Consider the following 15,515-nt stretch of genomic DNA (forward strand, 5'->3'; position numbering starts at 1 on the left):
TCTGTTGGACTGCTTTGGGTAGAAATAGTCACAAAATACTATTACAGGGAGTTCAGAGTACATGTTGCCTGGATGTAAGTGTGGCCATGAGCACTAATTCAATCAAAGCTTGAGAAATATTGCTGGATATTTCTCCGATCGAAATACATGTAAGGCGGCTTTTATATTTATCTTTAATATAAACTAGATATTAAAAGGTTGTACCCAAACACTAGATGTGCCCGATCACATAAAGGCAACACAAATTTTAAGAATCTGTGAGATATTGGTTCCAAATAAGAGATTGTGGGCATTTAGAACATTAGAGCAAATATTATTTATAAAGTTATACTCAAACACTAGATGTGCGTGATCTCATACTGGAAACAGAAATGGTAAGATATTACTACCAAATAGGAGATAGGGGGCATTCAGAACATTAGAGCGAACCCCTGCGATAATCTGTTGTTACACGTATGTCATCAAACTGGGAGACGAAATGGGTCTAGGGATCTATGTATTTCGAAAACCCGAACATAGAAATCGTAAGCACAACATTAGGTTCCAGGTGTAAGTCTGTGTTAACACTGAGCTTATTGGATTTATAAAACGTCTTACAAATCTAGGTTAATTAAAACAAAAACAAATTTTTTTAACAAACAATTTTCTAATTCCTTAAAAAGAATTGTAATATAAATAATAAATAAACATTAAACTAATTCACCCACCGACCTAATAGTTAATTCATGAATTTGTACATGAGGTGGGGTTTTTAAACTAAACAAAATAGCATCAGCCAAATCTTCAGGTTGTAAAATGGGTATATCATCAGGCATTGTGTAATCCTTGCCCATTATATTGGTATTAACACCACCTGGACTAATGCTCTAAATAAATATAAAAACAAAAAGTTTTAATTACAACAAACAACAACAACAAATCAAATTAATCATCTTTATAACAACTTACAGTTACTTTAATTTTAGTCTTTTCAGCTTTAAATTCTTGCCTAAATACCTCAGTCATGGCAGTAACAGCATGTTTCGAGGGTGAATAAATGCTAAAACTCATACCAGGCAAAAGTGGAACTTTGTGTCCAGCTAGACTGTTAATGAGAATAACATGACCATCGACTTGACGTTTTTTCATTGAATGAAATGCTTCTCGTGTACACCAAGCAACACCCATTACATTAACATTAATAATATCTTTAAGATCTTGTGAATTGTTCTCAGCCAATATACTGCTTGTTCTTATAAGACCAGCGTTATTAATTAAAACATCTACGCCACCAAATTGCTCTTCCACCCATTTAAAAGCCTCCTTAACACTCTCCTCGTCTCCCACATTACATTTGTAATAATGGAAATTGTGCTGTTTATCAGCTGCCATTGTAGGCTTAACTTTCGTTTCCATGCTATCCAAACGTATGTCAAAACCTACAACAATCATGCCTTCATCCACGAGAACTTTAGAAGTGGCGGCACCTATGCCTGAACCGGCACCCGTTACCACAGCTACTTTATTTTGCCAACGTTCCATACTTGCTTGCTCTACCACTTTTCGAATACTGACAAATTTCTCAGAGCTATTTATTTATAAAGTTATAATTATTGTTTAGCCAGAGAAATAATCGAGTCATCATCATGTCCAACGAATTGGTACGAATATAAGTATATTTGGTAAAATAAATATCTATACAACAATGTTGAGATAACAAATACTGAAAAAATCAATAGTCATTTAAACAAAAAATGATTTGATAATTTGGTAGTAGTTTTTAACGAACAGGTTTTTTTTATTATCAACGATATAAAAGGCAACCCCAACAAGTCTACTACTAGTCGGTTGAAATTACGCCAAATCATTGACAGTGACGTAGAATTAGTAAACAAAATAGAAAAACGAGGGTTTTACTAAAAGTCTTTGAAAAATGTGTGTTTATACAAAATTATGTTGAGTTCATAGAATTGATTAAAATTTATTTATTAAACTTTGTGAACCTTTTTAATTAGTTTTAATCACTTAGTTTTTTATGAATTTCTTATCTATCGATACAATTTATAAAGGGCTTGTACTTACAATGTAACAAATACTCAATGTATTGATAAGTATTAAAAATAGATACTTTTGTTGTTGTTGTTTAGAAGCTATAATTTTAACCGATTAGATAAAAATATCTAAGACTATTGGTTTCATAGCTACTTTGTACATATGTAGCTATCGATATATAGAACAAATTAATGTAAAACTTGATAAACCACAAAATATAGTAAAATCATACACACCTGAACAGACATTTATGTGTATGTTATATTTATGGAGTTACACGAACTCTAAATTATTTTTTGAAGACATATAAAAATCCAATATTAGTTCCTATAAATGATGTTCATTGTAAAATGTATAGTAATTTTTCACAGTACTTATGAATTTACATATGTCAAAGTAAGTTTAGAACCCACTATTTTGGTACATTTTAAGTCAAAATCCAGTTAGTCGGTCTTACTTAATATATCACTTTAAATACAAAATGTACTTATTGATAAGCCCTCGTTTGAAGTTTTGATTATTTGAACTAAAATACATACATACATACATACATACATACATACATACATACATACATACATACATACATACATACATACATACATACATACATACATACATACATACATACATACATACATACATACATACATACATACATACATACATACATACATACATACATATATACATAATATGTATATTATGCAATTTATAATTTTAAGCATTATTTATAGTTTCAACCAGGTATGGGAATTTCAATACTTTGGTGATTTTTTCCGACATTATCGTTACTTTTTCTAACTTATAAAATTATGATAAATAGTCAACATAGTAATCAATACACCTACAACTACACATTCTGTAGTCTAGTGTGTAGTGTAGTCTATAGTCTAGTCTATAGTTTAGTATATAGTCCAGTCTATAGTCTAGTCTATAGTTTAGTCTATAGTCTAGTCAATAGTACAGTCTAGTCTATAGTTTAGCCTATAGTATAGTCTAACTTGTAGTCTAATCTATAGTCTAGTCTATAGTCTACTCTAGTCTATAGTCTATTCTATAGTCTAGTCTATAGTTTAGTCTATAGTCGAGTCTATAGTCTAGTCTATAGTCGGGTCTATAGTCTAGTCTGTATTCTATTCTAAAGTCCAGCTTATAGTCAAGTACCTAGTTCAGTCTGTGGTCTAGTCTATAGAGTAGTCTATAATCTATAGTCTAGTCTATAGAGTAGAATATAACCTAGTCTATAGTCTAGTTTATAGTCTAGTCTATACTCTAGTCTAGTATATAGACTAGTCTATAGTTTAGTCTATAGTCGAGCCTATAGTCTAGTCTATAGTCTAGTCTATAGTCTAGTCTAGTCTATAGTCTAATGAAAGCATGAAACGATATTGCTTATTTTTTTCGAGTGTAGTGTATAACAAATTTCTTAACACTTCTTTCAAAATTTGTCACGCGTTTAAAACATAGAAAAAAATCGTTTTTAATGTTAACACTTTTAATTTCATTAAATTATACCTAAAAGTATGATAAGCACACTCTGTTGGGGGTGCGATAAACATTATAAATATGCATGAACAGTAATCCAATAAATTAAACATACAAAATTTTTGTTAAGATAGAAAAAAATAAAAAAATTTGTTTATTAAGTTATGAATATGTAGAAAGATATTAGAATATGCAAATACATATTTAAGTTGTACGATTACTGTTAAAAATGTTAATCAGCTTTAACTCATAAATACCTTATAAAAGCTTGCTCACAAGTATTAAGTAATTCATGATATGCGTATTAACATTCTTTTCTTAGCGCCAAAGTTTCGACAAATTTGTAGTAGAAGCGAGTTAGAAGTGTATTTGCTAATGTCAAAAATCATGTTTAAAATACTAATACATAAAGAATTGAATATGGCAATTAATTTTATATGAATTAATATTTAATTTTTCTAATAATAATTATTTACATTTAATAACTAATTATGTACAAAAAATCTAACAAAAACATTTAATATTCTTTAAATGTTTATATAAACCTGTGGTCGGCACAAAGAGTATATGGTATATATTGGTTTCCTTTTAAAGCTCAGTTTTAAAAGCTTTTATTGGCAAATGTGATGTGTTTATTCCCAGCAGTACGGAACAGTTCCGAACTTGCTATTTAACCTACCACTTAGGGTTGCCCTAGCCAACTCAGTTGACTAGCAATTTTAACATGTGCTTTTCCAATTAATCATCATTCCATGAATAACAAAAATACAGTCAAAAAGATACTACAAAAGAGTCAATAAATGGCTTAAGTTTCTTTAAGTATTTACTCTATAGATTACTTGGGGACAGTAAAGTGAAAACTGTCTTCGCTTTCACTTACAGAAGGCACAATTAAGTGTTAATGTCTTTACAAAAAGTACATTCTTGACGTAAGGCGAATTATAGTCAACCAGTTTATTGGAAATGACTCTTTGTCGAACTGCAGGGTTTAAACAGCTTACTAAGCTCGGGTCCTTGTTTCTATGGATGCCAACCACTGCTATAAACATATGTGTTTTACTACTATGTATGTATGAAGTAGAGTTGTCATTTTGACATTCTTTTTACCAAATTACATATATGGGATTATTCAGATAAGTACAGGGGATAATATGGATTAAGACACAATGATCTCCTGCAATTACAACTACACAGAAGATGTACCTTAGAACCCCTATGATGGAGTTGCATACATCGTTAAATAAATACTTATAGTAAAATTCAAACAAATTTCAAATTTTGGTAGATTTTGATAACAATTTTGGGCTTAATATTCATGTGGTAACACTGACAGATACGTACAATAAGTATTAATTAAATTGATAAAAAAACAAAAGAAGAATGCTAATGAAGCGAATAAATCCACAAAAAAATGGTTTGAGGAATATCTTTAAATTTTAAATAAAATAATATGATGTCGTTAATATAAATAAAACTTTAGTTTCTATTAAGATCTTTAAACGATCGCACAATATTTACTGGAAAAAATAATTAGATAATGGAACGTTGGCAAAACAAAATCGCTGTGGTAACCGGTGCCAGTTCGGGCATAGGTGCTGCCACCTGTAAAGCTTTAGTAGAGAAAGGCATGATTGTAATAGGTCTGGCCAGACGTGTCGATAAAATGGAATCACAAGTTAGACCCACTATCACAGCTGACAAACAAGCGAATTTCCATTCACACAAATGTGATGTAAGTGATGAGCCCAGTGTTAAAGAAGCTTTTAACTGGATCGAACAGAACTTTGGCGGGGTTGATGTCTTGATAAATAATGCTGGTATTTATAAACAAACCACTTTGTTGACCGAAAATAATACGGAGGATATAACAAAAACCCTTAGCACAAATGTTTTGGGCGTAGTATGGTGTACCCGAGAGGCATTTAAGAATATGAAAAAACGACAAGTTGATGGTCATGTGGTGATTATAAATAGTTTGACGGGTCACTATATACCACATATAGCGGATTTAAAATTAAATATTTATCCACCCAGTAAACATGCCATTACAGCCATGACAGAGGTATTAAGGCAGGAACTATTGGCGAATAATACAAAAATTAAAGTTACGGTGAGTTTGTCATTTGTTTTTTAGGTAAAGGAAAATATTTTTTTATTATTTTTTGGGGCGTTTTTGATTTTTACAGAGCATTAGCCCGGGTGCAGTTAAGACAGATATTGTGGAATTCCCTGACGATTTGGCCGTTTTAAAAAGCGAAGATATTGCCGATGCTATAGTTTATTGTATACAAACTCCTCCTCATGTTCAAATTCATGAAATGATTATTAAACCAATTGGTGAAGATTTTTGATAGTTTAATGCCGATTAGGTTTGAGTTAATATTAAATTATTTTATACCCTAATTTCTCGAAATTAAAAAAAAACATTTTATTAAGACCTCCGTGTTAAGTTTTGTAAACATATTGATTATTCTAAAACTACTAAATCGTTAGAATTTCGCATATATAATGATAAGATAATGATGGCCAACCATTGCATTGATAAGATAAAAAACTACTTATAAAATTGCAATTTATATTTTTTAAATAAATTTAATTAAAACAAAATTGAATTCAGTTATAATTTCTAAACACAACTCAACACATAAAATATTCCCCAAAATGGAGCGTTGGCAAAATAAAATCGCTATGGTAACTGGAGCCGGTTCTGGTATTGGTGCTGCCACCTGTAAACTTCTTTTACAAAAGGGTATGATTGTGGTGGGTCTTGATATACGTCTTGATAAAATAGAAACACAAGTGAAACCTACTTTGGCCATGGAACAACAAAATAATTTCCACTGTCTTAATAATGCTGGTATTATACGACAAAAAGCTCTACTAAATCCAAATAATTCAGAAGATATTAGAGACACCATAGATACTAATCTTCTGGCAATTGTTTGGTGCACACGAGAAGCCTTTCAAAATATGAAGAAACGTAATGTCGATGGTCATATAACAATTGTCAATAGCATATGTGGTCGTTTAGTGCCAAATATACCGGGTCAAAGTACAAATATATATCCACCCTCTAAGCATGCTGTTACTGCTTTGGTGGAGGTGTTAAGACAGGAGCTTTTAGCTCAAGGTTCTAGAACAAAAATTACGGTAAAGATTATACTTCATGGATTTAAAGATTAAGAAACTTATTTTTCTTTTGCATAGAGCGTTAGTCCTGGTGCCTGCCGTACTGGTATTTTGGGTGATGATATTCCATATCCTTCTCAAATACCCGCTCTAAATCCTGAAGATGTAGCTGATGCCATTGTATTTGGTATACAAACACCACCTCATGTTCAAATACACGATTTATTTATACGCCCTTTGGGATTTGATTATTGAAATTTTGGGGTAACATGAATAAATATAAACTAATTAAGAATAATTATTTACAACATTATTGTGTTTGTTTCAGAAATTTATAAATAATTTCAAGTTTTTTTAATAGTGCTCATTGATCATCAAAATGTTTAATATCATGTTCACACGGCACTGTTATTAATAATACCCAATCTTACCTAAAATCTTCTAAATTTGTGAATTTCTGAAGGATATTTGAAATTTATTACCAGTACCCCGTTTCTGTAATTCTTGCATCGAGAAAATCTGTCGAAAAATTCATGATCATCTTGTGTAAAACAGGGTGAAACAAGGATTTCAAACATTTCTTATTAAATGTTATTGAATACAGTTTAAAAATAATAAGAGTCACCCTGTTAAAAACTGGAAGACTATTATATTTTAATTTTCTTCTCGATTCGAGAAAAATACAGAAACAGAGTAAAAGAGTAATTGATTAAATGTATGCTAAAATATATTATGTATTATCAGGCCGATAATAATATACTCTCCCTGGGAGAGTAATTGTTTCCCTTTGCATGCTTTGTGTATAGGAGAGGGAACAAACTCCCAGAGAGTTTATTATTCTGAATATTTCTTTATTTATCGATATGAGCATTATGATTGATTTTCAAATAGAAAAGATTGGGTCATGGTTCTTATAAAACTTGCTTATATTTTGAAACTACTTAGTTATAAATTATTAATTAATTGCAAGATGTGATTCTTTTCGGAAGGACTGACTCGCTCTGAATCCGAATCTGATATGTCAGATGGTAAGCCGTTATTTTAAAACTGACATAATGGACTTTCAGAAGGCATACAATAATAATTATTAATAAAAAGTTGTCTTAGAGCTGTTATAACGTCTCAAAAAGGGCCAAAAATTGAATTTTTTCAAAATTCTGGATGCAATATCTCGAATACCAGATGTAATGGAGAAATTCTGATACCAGATTCGGATTAAGACCTGCTCTGGTTTAAACATTTTTTATACGCCGACCCTTATGAAATGTTTCAATTTGCTTATACCGAACTTCAACGTGATTTGGTTTGCTTAGCCGGCAGCAGAGTCATTATGTGTAAAAGTCTATAGTAGTCTATAACCTTAAAACAAAAATTGATAACATGAAAACCACAGTTTTTAATATTTAAAATTTAATTTCTATTAAAAACATGTGGTTACTAATTAGTTTAAACCTGCTGTTACTATATATTAAGAGTTTCATAATTTGTGTATATTTTAAAAACTCTCTTAGTCCATTCTCTTAAAAATCATCTCTCTCCCATTTATCAATATTTGTTTACCTAATTTCCACCTTATCTAAGTATCTTGTGCTCTCTAATCGATTTGTTACTTATATTTTTATATACAGAGTTGCCATACAGATTTTTTATTAAAAAAATATATGAGTAATGATAACATTTCTCACTTAATAGATTTAGTGTCGAAGTTCACAGCAAACGCTTTGAGACAAGCTCTACATTTCATTATCGATTTATTTGTATTTTGTTTTCTACTACTATACCCTACACTACAATTAGTTTAGGGGGCAGATGTTTGGAACACATATAAATATTGGTCCTATACCCATCTTAGGAATACCAATAGGCCCTGAAAACCGTTTAAAGACGATTGGAACTGTTTGAAATTGATAAATTGTTCACCTATTTCCACAACGGTCTACATTTGTATCTTATATAAAAACAACTTCTGAAAATCTGTATTTTCTTAGCAATCTTTGTTCTATATATGATATATACTATAACGGTAACTTCACACAAACAGTGGCTAGTGTTAAATGAGGACCCATAATTATAAAATTCATCAGGGTCATCAAGGCTAGTATAGAACTTGGTTTTTCAGCTTTTTGTCAACATACGAGTATATTAATCATAACCTTAAAAGCCCTATTCGGGGGTACAGTTGTATGGAGGTTATAATAGTCTATGGCGCAATAGAAGATCATGTGCCATATTTCATTGAATTATCTTCAAAATTGCGACCTGTAGTTTGATTACTAGATTTACATGGACGGACGGACGGACAGACGGACGGACATAGCTAAATTGACTCAGAAAATGATTCTACTTAAGGTGGTTATACTTTAAGGTTATACCAATATTATTGTGCGTTACAAACATCAGCACAAACCCAATATACCCTCCCCACTAAAGTAGTATAGGGTATTATAATAGCTTTGTAGGGCATTATATAATCGAACTTTACCGGCTTTATTTTTTTATTACTAAATAACTATACTCAAACTCATCTATAAGTATTATCAAGTATTTTTTTTATGTTGCAGTAACACAAAACTCTTGTCTTCTTATCAGTATTTTCACTAAAATAAACAACAATATATTTAATCAATTGCTAGTGCGTATTCAAATCTAAATAAACAATATTAGAGGTTTAAACATGACAATTCTGAAAACTCATCTTTAGTCTTTAAAATGTCTCATCCTAAGCAGATGCCCTTAAAAATTGCTGTAGTAACGGGTGCTAGTTCGGGTATAGGAGCCGCCTGCTGTAAAGCTTTGCTGCAGCAGGGCATGATAGTCGTTGGTTTGGCTCGTCGTCAAGATCTAATGGAACGTGAGGTGCTGGCTAATATACCAGCTGATCAGAGATATCGTTTTCATGCCTTAAAGTGTGATGTTCGTTCGGAGAACGATATACGTCATACATTTACTTGGATAGCTGATCATTTGGGCGGCCTAGATGTGCTCATCAATAATGCTGGTGTTTTGAAAAATACCCAAATTGTCAAGCCCGATAATACTGAAGATTTGCGAGATGTTTTAGATACAAATATTTTGGGAGTAGCTTTGTGTACGCGTGAAGCTTTTGCCATAATGAAAAACTATTGTCGTGATACGGGACATGTTATTATAATAAATAGTTTAGTGGGTCATTATGTACCCCAATTGCCGGGTGTTAGTTTAAATTTATATGCTCCCACAAAATATGCTCTAACCGCCATGACGGAGGTATTACGCCAGGAGTTCCTAATGCAACAAACCAAAATCAAAATAACGGTAAGTAGTACCTAGATTGTTTTTAAGTTTTAAGAAATTAATCAGTTTGTGATTTTCCTTAATAGAGTATAAGTCCCGGTGCAGTTAATACACAAATACTGGGTGAATGTTCAAATTTACCGGCAGAATACTCACTTTTGCGGCCTCAAGATGTAGCCGATGCTGTAGTTTATTGTTTGCAAACCCCACCAAATGTTCAAATACATGAACTAATGATACGACCTTTGGGTGGTACATTTTAGTTGAATAAGTTTGTTGTAGCTCATGTAGTCTATATTTAGTATAGAAATTATTGTTCCTTGATGTTAATGCTTTAGTCCTAAGATTATATAAATGAATGTCCAAAACATGCACACCGATTTATTTAACAAAAAATACAATTGCGCACTAAACCTAGTTTGTTGTTGGAAGTAATAAAAATTTTAACCGTAAAAATAGCCATAAAAAAGTCATAAAAATTTTAATTTAAATATATAAACAAAATCAAAATTAGGTCGACTTTAAATAAATCGTTTAATAACAACAAATAAGAATAGAAATATTCTCCTAAAAGGCGCTTGAAATGAGATCAATTATAGTCGCAAAAGCTAGAAGAAATGAGTTGTAATAAAGATTGATCTAAGTTCATATAACGAGTCACCTCCTGAAATTCACTTTCGATTCACATGAGCCGAGAGCCGATCGTCGGTATATAAGATTCTTCTACTACCCAGAATTTTCGGATAACCTAATAGTTAGGATCGCCACTAGCCATACGACCAGCTTGGTGATTAGTTTTTTTGACATTGGCATGATCTAGAAGGAAGTCAATTGACTCTTTGGAGACAGCAAACATACTTCGACTAAAATGGGCTGAAGTCGAGTGTTTTACGCGAACACCGCCTATTTCACTGTGGTACTTTTTAAACAACAGGGTGATCTTGAGACGACTCATCATCGCCTCTTTTTGTGCCTTGTACTTGGTTCTGACGGTCTACCTTCAAGCATTTTACTCGAGTACTTGAGCTTTCTATTCTATGAGCATTGCTGCAACATAGCTTAATTTCCGAGATGCAGAAACATTTTTGTTTACAATCATGCGGATGGGATGGGCATCTAGAGACATAATCAGAAATACGAATCCATTAAATAAGCCAAAGACAAATTCTTCCTCATAGAGAACAGTCTGTGGTGTCTGATATGAACAGAGTAAACCCTGACAATATCCATACATATCTAGGTATTCAGGTGGAGCCATTCTTTATCTTATTAAATAAACACCGACATATACCCAATGCCTTGCCCTTACAGTTTCATCTTTGAAGGGTGTCTGTAACAGCACCGAACTTATCCCGAAATATAGATTTCACCTTGTATCAGTATTTTAACCACCAATATATTTCCTAATTTTTTGAGTTTAAACCACTGCCCCACTTGCACACCAAAGTAACATTGAACCTTGCACTTGCACCAATAACCGTGGCAAGACAAATTTCGAAATTCTATCCTCTACCCGTTTGCCTTCGGTACAGCAAAATGACGACTGCATTCGCTCTCATGTTGTGAATACGACAACAGCTGATAGACTAAGATTCGGTGTCGGCAACTTTTTAACTCTCAATTGGTAATAGCTTTTATCAGTACATATTCACATGACTTCGCAGTGTTAAAATAATTACTTAAAATAAGAATAAGTAAGTAGTGAATAATAGCCTTTTAACTCATTACTTTTCAAAGTAAGTTTCTGTTGCAATATAAAATCACTCAAATATTAACATATTTTTGTAGACTACATAATGCTCAAAGCAAATCAAAAAAATATACTTGCTGGGTTGGTTGCATGTAGTATAATATGCATATAAATTATTTTTCAAAACTATTTACAACAAAGTTGCAGAGAGCAGAAAGCTTGACCAACGACCTCTTTAAGCAATTAAATGTGTAAATCTTGCATTTTTCAAATTTAAATTCTATGCATTAATTTCAGTTGTTCTGAAATTATCACAACATAAACATTAAAATGTACGGATTTAAATTTTAATAAAAATTGTGTCACTCTTTATAAATAACATAATAAATTGTTCTAAAAAAACACAAATCCCATTTAGAATGGAAAAGTGGCATAATAAAGTAGCCGTAGTGACGGGAGCTAGTGCCGGTATAGGAGAGGCCTGTTGTAAAGCACTCATTGAGCACAACATGATTGTTGTGGGTCTGGACTTATGCCAAGAAGGTATAGAAAAATTACGTGATTTTTGGACGGGTGATGAAGAAAAACAACAACGTTTTCATGCTCACAAATGTGATGTACGCAATGAAGACGAAGTAGTTGAGACATTTAAAAAGATCGTTCAAGAACATGGTGCCATAGCGGTGCTAATAAATAATGCTGGTATTATACGTGATACCGAGCTGGTGAGAGAAAATAATTCACAAGATATACGTGATACCATCGAAACAAATGTCATGGGTGTGATCTATTGTACTAGAGAGGCCTTCAAGACAATGTCACAGCATAACAATAGTCAGGGTCATGTGATTATTATAAATAGCATAGGCGGCCATAAGGTAGAACATTTCAGTGGCATGTCTACAAATATGTATCAAGCTTCGAAACATGCCCTTACAGCCATGACTGAAGTCTATCGGAATGAGTTTTTAATGCATAATACAAAAATTAAAATAACCGTAAGTAAAATTTTTATTATTTAATTTGAAAATTATTAAATTAGTTGCTTGTTCAATTTTATTTTAGAGCATTAGTCCGGGTTTAGTGCGTACAGAAATTTTCCCCAAAAGAGCCTGGGAACTACTGAAAAATTCAAATTTTCTAGAGTCCTCCGATGTAGCAGATGCTGTAGTTTATTGTCTACAAACTCCTTCTCATGTTCAGGTAAAATTGTACAGATTTTATTTTTTTAGGAATATTTTCATTTTATTTTTTTTCTAGGTCCATGAACTTATAATTAAACCTTTAGGCGAAAGGTTATAAGTGTTTTAAAATATAATAATTTAAAAGCAAATTCTCAAAATTTCACTTAACTGAAATTAAATTATACACAAATTGTGAAACTTACCATTAATTGTAAAATAAATAAAAGACTAAACCTAAGGTCCCACAGTCGTGTAGGACCTTTTTGTGGGCTCCACATCCTGGAGCTGTATCGTATGATGATAAATCTGAAAAACAGAAATAATTTAATTGTATATTAATTAATGTTTAAATTGTTTATATTTATAAATTTTAATAAATTCTCTATTAATAGAAACAGTTGTACTATTGTATAAACCAGTTTGTGTAAGTGTAGACTAGACTATAGACTAGACAATAGACTATAGACTTGACCATAGAGTAGACTATAGACTAGACTATAGACTTGACTATAGACTAGACTATAGACTAGACTATAGACTAGACTATAGACTAGACTATAGACTAGACTATAGACTAGACTATAGACTAGACTATAGACTAGACTATAGACTAGACTATAGACTAGACCATAGACTAGACTATAGACTAGACTATAGACTAGACTATAGACTAGACTATAGACTAGACTATAGACTAGACTATAGACTAGACTATAGACTAGACTATAGACTAGACTATAGACTAGACTATAGACTAGACTATAGACTAGACTAGACTATAGACTAGACTATAGACTAGACTATAGACTAGACTATAGACTAGACTATAGACTAGACTATAGACTAGACTATAGACTAGACTAGACTATAGACTAGACTATAGACTAGACTATAGACTAGACTATAGACTAGACTATAGACTAGACTATAGACTAGACTATAGACTAGACAATAGGCTAGACTATAGACTAGACTATAGACTAGACTATAGACTAGACTATAGACTAGACTATAGACTAGACTATAGACTAGACTATAGACTAGACTATAGACTAGACTATAGACTAGACTATAGACTAGACTATAGACTAGACTATAGACTAGACTATAGACTAGACTATAGACTAGACTATATACTAGACTATAGACTAGACTATAGACTAGACTATAGACTAGACTATAGACTAGACTATAGACTAGACTATAGACTAGACTATAGACTAGACAATAGACTAGACTATAGACTAGACTATAGACTAGACTATAGACTATAGACTAGACTATAGACTAGACTATAGACTATATACTAGACTATAGACTAGACTATAGACTAGACTATAGACTAGACTATAGACTAGACTATAGACTAGACTAATAGACAAGAACTTAGACTAGACTATAGACTATGACTATAGACTAGAAGACCTATAGACTAGACTATAGACTAGAACTATAGACTAGACTAATAGACTAGACTATAGACTAGACTATAGACTAGACTATAGACTAGACTAGAGACTAGACGATAGACTAGACTATAGACTAGACTATAGACTAGACTATAGACTAGACTATGACCAGACCTATAGACGAGACTATAGACTAGACTATAGACTAGACTATAGACTAGACTATAGACTAGACTATAGACAGACTAAGACTAGACTATAGACTAGACCTAGAGACTAGAACTATAGACTAGACTATAGACTAGACTATAGACTAGACTATAGACTAGACTATAGACTAGACTATAGACTAGACTATAGACTAGACTATAGACTAGACTATAGACTAGACTATAGACTAGACTAGACTAGACTATAGACGACTATAGACTAGACTATAGACTAGACTATAGGACTAGACTATAGACTAGACTATAGACTAGACTATAGACTAGACTATAGACTAGACTATAGACTAGACTATAGACTAGACTATAGACTAGACATAGACTAGACTATAGACTAGACTATAGACTAGACTATAGACTAGACTATAGACTAGACTATAGACTAGACTATAGACTAGACTATAGACTAGACTATAGACTAGACTATAGACTAGACTATAGACTAGACTATAGACTAGACTATAGACTAGACTATAGACTAGACTATAGACTAGACTATAGACTAGACTATAGACTAGACTATAGACTAGACTATAGACTAGACTATAGACTAGACTATAGACTAGACTATAGACTAGACTATAGACTAGACTATAGACTAGACTATAGACTAGACTATAGACTAGACTATAGACTAGACTATAACTAGACTATAGACTAGACTATAGACTAGACTATAGACTAGACTATAGACTAGACTATAGACTAGACTATAGACTAGACTATAGACTAGACTATAGACTAGACTATAGACTAGACTATAGACTAGACTATAGACTAGACTATAGACTAGACTATAGACTAGACTATAGACTAGACTATAGACTAGACTATAGACTAGACTATAGACTAGACTATAGACTAGACTATAGACTAGACTATAGACTAGACTATAGACTAGACTATAGACTAGACTATAGACTAGACTATAGACTAGACTATAGACTAGACTATAGACTAGACTATAGACTAGACTATAGACTAGACTATAGACTAGACTATAGACTAGACTATAGACTAGACTATAGACTAGACTATAGACTAGACTATAGACTAGACTATAGACTAGACTATAGACTAGACT

At 32.1% G+C, this 15,515-nt stretch overlaps 6 protein-coding genes across 7 annotated transcripts in view; 4 read left to right on the plus strand and 2 right to left on the minus strand.

Moving 5' to 3' along the window:
• The window catches only part of LOC119605507, a 75,604-nt gene that overhangs the window by 24,299 nt on the left and 35,790 nt on the right, over positions 1-15,515 (minus strand). The window contains exon 2 of one of the 2 annotated variants that reach the window (XM_037958667.1): positions 12,999-13,101. In XM_037958667.1, coding sequence (XP_037814595.1) covers positions 12,999-13,073 — 75 coding nt within the window. In that variant the 5' untranslated portion in view covers positions 13,074-13,101. Of the gene's footprint in view, positions 1-7,079; positions 7,179-12,998; positions 13,102-15,515 lie in introns of those variants that run through there. The other variant, XM_037958669.1, reaches the window with a different exon arrangement.
• On the minus strand, positions 627-1,815 carry LOC119605512 (farnesol dehydrogenase-like). The gene is made up of 2 exons (XM_037958675.1): positions 949-1,815; positions 627-866 (listed from the first exon to the last, which is right to left on the minus strand). Exons 1-2 carry the CDS (start codon positions 1,519-1,521, stop codon positions 690-692), a joined length of 750 nt encoding a protein of 249 aa, XP_037814603.1. The 5' UTR covers positions 1,522-1,815; the 3' UTR covers positions 627-689.
• Positions 4,878-6,126, plus strand: LOC119605513 (farnesol dehydrogenase-like). The gene is made up of 2 exons (XM_037958676.1): positions 4,878-5,629; positions 5,706-6,126. The coding sequence occupies exons 1-2, from the start codon at positions 5,057-5,059 to the stop codon at positions 5,868-5,870; spliced, it is 738 nt and encodes a 245-aa protein (XP_037814604.1). The 5' UTR covers positions 4,878-5,056; the 3' UTR covers positions 5,871-6,126.
• Positions 6,126-6,921, plus strand: LOC119605514 (farnesol dehydrogenase-like). Its single transcript, XM_037958677.1, has 2 exons — positions 6,126-6,669; positions 6,727-6,921. The coding sequence occupies exons 1-2, from the start codon at positions 6,181-6,183 to the stop codon at positions 6,901-6,903; spliced, it is 666 nt and encodes a 221-aa protein (XP_037814605.1). The 5' UTR covers positions 6,126-6,180; the 3' UTR covers positions 6,904-6,921.
• LOC119605509 (farnesol dehydrogenase-like) lies at positions 9,201-10,289 on the plus strand. The gene is made up of 2 exons (XM_037958671.1): positions 9,201-9,942; positions 10,008-10,289. Exons 1-2 carry the CDS (start codon positions 9,358-9,360, stop codon positions 10,182-10,184), a joined length of 762 nt encoding a protein of 253 aa, XP_037814599.1. The 5' UTR covers positions 9,201-9,357; the 3' UTR covers positions 10,185-10,289.
• LOC119605510 (farnesol dehydrogenase-like) lies at positions 11,911-13,100 on the plus strand. Its single transcript, XM_037958673.1, has 3 exons — positions 11,911-12,609; positions 12,677-12,814; positions 12,872-13,100. Exons 1-3 carry the CDS (start codon positions 12,031-12,033, stop codon positions 12,911-12,913), a joined length of 759 nt encoding a protein of 252 aa, XP_037814601.1. The 5' UTR covers positions 11,911-12,030; the 3' UTR covers positions 12,914-13,100.

The sequence above is a fragment of the Lucilia sericata genome, unplaced genomic scaffold, assembly GCF_015586225.1.
Source record: "Lucilia sericata isolate MDLA Ls3-8-SP2 unplaced genomic scaffold, ASM1558622v1 Contig000493F_arrow, whole genome shotgun sequence".
NCBI classification, from domain to species: domain Eukaryota; kingdom Metazoa; phylum Arthropoda; class Insecta; order Diptera; family Calliphoridae; genus Lucilia; species Lucilia sericata.

Coding starts and splice junctions, on each gene's coding strand:
- LOC119605510 (XM_037958673.1), top strand. CDS start 12,031: ATGGAAAAGTGGCATAATAAAGTAGCCGTAGTGACGGGAGCTAGTGCC. Junction 12,610..12,676: donor ATACAAAAATTAAAATAACC/GTAAGTAAAATT, acceptor ATTTTATTTTAG/AGCATTAGTCCGGGTTTAGT. Junction 12,815..12,871: donor AAACTCCTTCTCATGTTCAG/GTAAAATTGTAC, acceptor TTTTTTTTCTAG/GTCCATGAACTTATAATTAA.
- LOC119605513 (XM_037958676.1), top strand. CDS start 5,057: ATGGAACGTTGGCAAAACAAAATCGCTGTGGTAACCGGTGCCAGTTCG. Junction 5,630..5,705: donor ATACAAAAATTAAAGTTACG/GTGAGTTTGTCA, acceptor TGATTTTTACAG/AGCATTAGCCCGGGTGCAGT.
- LOC119605509 (XM_037958671.1), top strand. CDS start 9,358: ATGTCTCATCCTAAGCAGATGCCCTTAAAAATTGCTGTAGTAACGGGT. Junction 9,943..10,007: donor AAACCAAAATCAAAATAACG/GTAAGTAGTACC, acceptor TTTCCTTAATAG/AGTATAAGTCCCGGTGCAGT.
- LOC119605514 (XM_037958677.1), top strand. CDS start 6,181: ATGGAGCGTTGGCAAAATAAAATCGCTATGGTAACTGGAGCCGGTTCT. Junction 6,670..6,726: donor GTTCTAGAACAAAAATTACG/GTAAAGATTATA, acceptor TCTTTTGCATAG/AGCGTTAGTCCTGGTGCCTG.
- LOC119605512 (XM_037958675.1), bottom strand. CDS start 1,521: ATGGAACGTTGGCAAAATAAAGTAGCTGTGGTAACGGGTGCCGGTTCA. Junction 867..948: donor AGACTAAAATTAAAGTAACT/GTAAGTTGTTAT, acceptor ATATTTATTTAG/AGCATTAGTCCAGGTGGTGT.